At 33.5% G+C, this 6720-nt stretch overlaps 1 protein-coding gene across 1 annotated transcript; it reads right to left on the bottom strand.

Moving 5' to 3' along the window:
* Positions 1-3971: 3971 nt before the first annotated feature.
* Positions 3972-6516, bottom strand: LOC105444650. Its single transcript, XM_030983787.1, has 3 exons — positions 6447-6516; positions 5783-5864; positions 3972-4518 (listed from the first exon to the last, which is right to left on the bottom strand). The coding sequence occupies exons 1-3, from the start codon at positions 6493-6495 to the stop codon at positions 4311-4313; spliced, it is 339 nt and encodes a 112-aa protein (XP_030839647.1). The 5' UTR covers positions 6496-6516; the 3' UTR covers positions 3972-4310.
* Positions 6517-6720: the final 204 nt, after the last annotated feature.

Below are 6720 nucleotides of genomic sequence, written 5' to 3'. Positions count from 1 at the left end.
ATGGGCTGAAAATCAGACTATTACTTAGGTGATTGCATTCACTTTAAATAAGTCGATTCGACAACTAATGGTCGTTATTTTCCCACTAAAATCCATGTTCAAGCCCTTTCGTTTTGAGGGAAGATCTAAATTGTTAATGTCTTTCAAATGCTGTTGGAATTTAACCTTTTCATTTTGGGGGGCATGCAAATATAGTTCCGTTAATAGAGGGTGCGTCACACCAAAGAACTAATACAAATTGTGTTTTTGTTTAGGAATATTCTCCAGGCAAAGATGTTCATATATCAAATAGTCTTTTTCTGACTAACCTATTCAATATTAGTATAGTATTAATGACTGCTTTGAGAGAAATAGTTGTTTTATTACGCTCAAGGGAAGGTTAGAATTGTGCTATTCCCGAGGCTTGCCGAGGGGAATAGCCCAGTTGTAACCTTCCCGAGAGCGTATGAAAACAACTATTTCTCGAATATTAAAGCAGTCATTAATACTTTTATATGCCGAAAAAAAATAGACTAAAAAATAAAAAATAAAAAATAATTTACATTTCTGTCGAAGACGGGATTCGAACTCTTGTGTACAACAAGAGGTGTATCGAAAACCAACGCTTAGACCACTCGGCTATCGCGAGCCATTAACATGCTTTGCAGTTTTCTCCAATATATACATTAAAATGGATTGAAAACGGCTCCGCGTGAGGGATGCTTCGCAAAAGCTCCATGAAACGGACCCTTCTTTAACTTTTGCAATGCATATTGGCACGAACTTAGATCAAGATCTATCGGCAGATGTTGTTTTTTTGTTTTTGAGAGTTAATTTTCGTCTTCTCGGTAAGATCGATCGAGATTCAATTGTATTGAAATTGCCGACCAATTTTTCGCACACGTATGGTATCCTCCATCGCTCAAACCATTTTTTAACATGTAAACCTATGGGGTAACCATGGAGACTGACCTATTTTTTTAATAACCATGGTTATTAAAAATATTGAAATGTTTTAAGCATGGTTACCGGGAATTTTACAGGAACAGTTGAAGTTTATGAATGCAATTCGACCAATCAGATGGCTGGATTTCTTAAGTGAGGTATATAATCTATTCTATTGAACGACGCAAGAGGAACCCATAAATAGCTTAAAACTTAAAGAGGACCTTTTTACTGCGCATATAAATTGATATGCGCAGAGAATTTTTTTTTTTTTTTTTTTTTTATTATTATGGTTCAAAGTGAATATCACGCATCAATGTCATTTAATTTTACCTAAACTAAAATAACCTTGGAATGATTAAATGCTGATACTCTGCAAATCTTGTTTTATATTGTTATCACAGCTCATAAAACCAAGCTTTCATACAACAACATAAATGATTTCATTGTGAGTTACCAGTACCCTACACGGTTATCATTACTTGCACGAGCAGTTGAAAACTTTTTTTAAATAATTTTTTTAAAAGCATGCACGGCTCTTTATCTTGCCATGAATATAGAGGAAGAGTATTTTCTAGAAAGAAAAAAATATGTAGCCGTGGAAGAATGCTTTCTTGATTTCCTTATATTATATATTTATTATTCTTGTTTACAACATTTTGAAGTGCAGAGTACCTAAAAAATGTAACGAACTTTACCTGAAAAAGAGGAAATTTGTGATGTGCAGATCCAGGTCATGTTTCAGTATTTCCATCTTCTTATTACTGATAATGAGAACCAGTCGGAACTCATTGGCATATTGAAAACAGCTCTTGACTCTCATATGAGAAGTTATTGCATGGTGTTTACACCCTCAGACGTATGTACATCTTGGTACATATCCTCCATTTAAAACGTATATACTGAGCTCTTATGCACCTTAGATGCCTAAATCTAGAAAGCTATTATTTAATAATATACCACGCACAAGCACAAGCGTTAATCCCTTTTTGTTAATTAAAATAGTCTTGAGTACTAATCATATATATAGTTATGATTATCATCAATTAGTCTCTGAGTAGATGGTGCAAATTAAAATCAGACTTTTCAAGAAATACATATGTCAGAGTATATAATAAATGAATATACCTATACAGTCAACAACTAAATCATTCGTACCTCCATTCAAAATGTTTATACCGAGCTCTTATACACCCTAAATGCCTAAATCTTGAATAGCTTATTTTTAGGAATATACCACGCTCAAGCACAAGCGTTAATCCTTTTCGGTTAATTGAAATAATCTTGAGTACTAATCATATATATAATTATGCTTACATTCAATTAGTCTCTGAGTAGATTGTGCATATTAAAATCAAGAAATACATATGTCAGAGTATATAATATATGAATATACCTATACAGTCAACAACTAAATCATCGTACCTCCATTCAAAACGTATATACTGAGCTCTTATGCACCCTAAATGCCTAAATCTAGAATGCTTATTTTTAATATTATACCACGCACAAGCACAAGCGTTAATCTTTTTTAGTTAATTAAAATAATATTGAGTACTAATCATATATATATATATATATATATATATATAATTATGCTTACCTTCAATTAGTCTCTGAGTAGATTGTGCATATTAAAATCAAGAAATACATATGTCAGAGTATATAATATATGAATATACCTATACAGTCAACAACTAAATCATCGTACCTCCATTCAAAACGTATATACTGAGCTCTTATGCACCCTAAATGCCTAAATCTAGAATGCTAATTTTTAATATTATACCACGCACAAGCACAAGCGTTAATCTTTTTTAGTTAATTAAAATAATATTGAGTACTAATCATATATATATAATTATTCTTACATTCAATTAGTCTCTGAGTAGATGGTGCATATTAAAATCAGGCTTTTCAAGAAATACATATGTCAGAGTATATAATATATGAATATACCCATACAGTCCACAACTAAATCATTCGTACCCTTACTAAGTTTTGTATTTTGTTAAGTATGTGAAAAATTGATTCGTCCCGGTGTATGTTTCTTGATAATGTGACATATTAAAGCTTACATCTGAAACCATTCGACAAAGACTGTCATTCAACCAGTCCACCTTTCATTCTTCAGTTAAGAAAAAAGGAGGAGGGGACCCGTCAAATTTGCAAGGGGTTTGAATAAATTGTCAACTGTATGACAGGAGTTTAAACAGCAATATGAACTTTGATTGAAGCTACGCTACCGTTATGCTCTCATTTCCCCCAACATTGTGTATATATATTTATATATTCATGTATATACAGATGTATATAATTATATAGATAGATAGATATGTGTGTATCGGTCAAACTCAATGCATTAGCTTTTAGATGTAATGTTAAATACCAGTGAAATATTATGAAATAACATTGAATCATGAATATACATATAAAATACAAATCATTATGATTACTTTTAAACAAAACATCAAGATGTTTTTGATGGTTACAGTATAAATAGAAGGAACACAAAGTATACCTTACCTATGACGGTTATGCTATGTGATTGATTGTGTACATCTAACCAAAGTTCCATCTTTTCTCACCATTTCAAAAAGCATTTGTACATGTAGAGCTGCTGTATCAGGGTGGCTGTATATACAAGTTTCATCATAGAGTATACTACCTATATTTCTTTTTGTTTATTGTTCACAATCTTTAACGACAAGACGTATCTACAGTAAATGGGAAACTAAGTCTAAAGTACTACCTTTTTTAAATAATCTTTCACAATCTTTAACGAAAGGACGTTTCTACAGAAAATCCTGAATATATGTCCTATTAAACGCGTTTATACTGAGCTCGAATGCAACCTTTAATACATAAATCTAGATATACATTTTTTTATATAAGCAAACGTGGAATTAAAAAAAACAACACTATCATTTATATTAAATTAAAATAATCTAGCGTAATAATCACACATTGCTCCATATTATATTATTTTCTAAGAAAATTGCAGAAATGCAGAATTTCGTACAAAGTAAATAAAAACATAGTAAATATTGATTTAATATATTCAAATTGAACATTAAGAAATGCATCAAATTAGAGATATGATGCATCGAACTGAAGTTAAATCTTGCAGGTTCAAATAATTAAACATAAAAGTAAATTGCAAAGCAACTGGAAAATATAAAGAACGATTAACATGGTCAAAGAATTACGTTGTTCTTCAAAATGTATATATATTTTCAGACCAGAGAAAGATAACTAAAAGAGAGAGAAAAGGGAGGTAAAACATAAAAGGCAGACGGGTAGAGAGGTAGGAAGAGTGATAAGAGTAGAGAGATGGAAAGGGGAGAGCTAGAGAAGTACTACTAGATTTTGTATTCTTCTTCTTCTTAGATCTTAATATCTTCATAAACATCTCCATTGTCAGCATGTCGTGGCGTTTCGTATGTTTCACCCTGATCTCGTGAAGATCTCTCTGGTAGCTTGGGAGGGACAACGTTAAGTTCCAAGCAACCTTCCTCACCATGTTGTGGTCCGTTGTAACAGTTTTGTTTCGCTGTCCCTTGCTGCTGACTACTAGCCTGATTCGCTGATCTCCTGTAGTTGTAGAGAACCCAATTAAACATGACAGTAAAAATATAAATTATTTCCTCAAGGCAATTAACAGAGACAAGAAGATGAAAGTAAAAGAGAGTTAGCATTTTCTCTAGTTACCTATATATTAATATGATAAAATATAAAGTTAATGACATTGAAATTGTGGAAGAAACTGTCTGGCAGCAATTTAAATAAGGCCTTAAAAAAAACGTTGTATTGCCCTTTTCGACCGACCCCAAAACTTTTTATTCATGACAATTCTTTACTTCTCTTATGTCTTTGCTTAGAGAAAAGTCTTAGCAAAAATGCGTATTCTATTAAAGCATTGGGGGCTAAGTAATTTCCCCTAGGAGGTAGTTGATATTTTCAGATTTTATCTAATTAAGAGAAAGTGCTTAACTAGCTTGTCGTTTTCTTGTACAAATGAGATACCTCAGATACGTAAGAATTCTACCCTACATGTAAGGATACTTCTGAGGCTGTTTGGATAGGGACTATTTCGGGAGTGCCACGCAGTGTCGCTTCGGGTTTCGATCAAATGGAATAAAAATAAAACGTACAAAATGCAGCTCAGGTTATCAGTTTGCATGCATGTAATGCAAATAGCGCTATGATAGCTAATCTAGGCATAGCCTGAATATAGCCTTCAGGACTATACTTCTAAATTTTGAACATAATGTCGCAAAGAAATTATCTCATGGTCCTTGGAATGCAAATGTGTAAACAGGGAATGATGTGTTATCGGCATAATATTCGATGAGACAAATCTTGTGCATTATTATGAGTCTGAAAAAGGTTAGATTTAGCAATTTGATTCAGTTTAGGTTAGCAGGAGATGATGTAAACGGTAGCGTAAATAACAAGAACTGGCCGGCCGTTTCAAGATCTACCTTCATGGACTTTAACCGCAGCATAATATAGCCATGTGGGGCTTTCCGAAGTCGTTTGATAGAAAAGTATTGGTAGTCTAGAGTTGATGTTGGATCTAGATCATGGAGTTTTTTACTAATAAATCTTTGAAGTTTATTGAATACGGGCAGAGACTTTTATGCCATTTCTCGTACTGTTTCGAAAATAAGAGTTATTGAAGGGCAATCCCTTTCAGGTGACATACATCCTGTGATATTCTTCCAAACTGACATCAAAAGAACGGCCAAATCTCACAAATTGTTGTTTCCAATTTCCAGAACTCAACCTTCTCTTTCAGTCCCAAAAAAGAAGCTAAATGCAATATCAATGTAACGTGCTTTGCTGTGAGGCATACCTGTACTTCCGCACCATTAATGTCATGACGATACAACCCAAAAGGATACCAATAACTGCAACGGAGAGGAATCCAATTAAACCTGGGTAAGAAATAATATTGGAATCTTAAAAAAAGACATGCAGCCGCAAACATAAAATCAAATAGCATATCAATGTGTAATGTGTACCGTATAAAAGGAAGGTTCGTGACTAAGATTAGGACCGTTTGGAAACCGTACGAAATCCCAATTATGATAGACCGTATCAATGTGAACATTCACTGCTTCTGTCACTGACCGGCAACAATAATATACCAGACAAGATGGGAGAAAAGTTTATTAAATCACCTCGAGGAGAATTTCAATACCTATATAATATATAATATAATATAAAACTAATATCGACCTCGTAATATATTCAATACAAATTATGTTCTGATTACGCTATACGTGATTGTCAAGCACCACACTCATCACTAGGTAACGCACAAGGCTATTAAAGATTGCCTGGGGTGATCTATCGGGAGTATTTACGATCGTGTTACTGATTTATACATTATGACTCTCCTGTCTAAGAGACAATGGAAAAATAAAACACTTAAGCCTAGAAGAATGAAATAGAAAATGATCAAATCTATAAGGTAAACATTTTGAAGGCTAATAGTAACTTGCAACTTAACTTACCAAATGTGGCAGGCTGGGAGAGACCCATTTCACTGCCATTCGGTGCCATGGTTGTAGAGGATTCCTGTTCCACTTCTGTAAATTCAATGAATTAATATAAATTAGGCCTATCACATTTATATCACTAATTAATCACTATACAACTCTCTCCTATATCATTATCAAATGAATGGTGAAACGCGGTTACGTGTGCTTCGTTTGCCGCCGCGGCCGTGGGGTCTACAATATCTACGTCCAATAGCAGTTATAGGGCTGCCGCAGCATTCCCACAGTC

Source organism: Strongylocentrotus purpuratus, unplaced genomic scaffold (genome assembly GCF_000002235.5).
Source record: "Strongylocentrotus purpuratus isolate Spur 01 unplaced genomic scaffold, Spur_5.0 spur5_scaffold_13, whole genome shotgun sequence".
Taxonomy (NCBI): Eukaryota; Metazoa; Echinodermata; class Echinoidea; order Camarodonta; family Strongylocentrotidae; genus Strongylocentrotus; species Strongylocentrotus purpuratus.
Note: the sequence above shows the minus strand (reverse complement) of the source record. Positions and strands in the feature narration are given on the sequence as shown.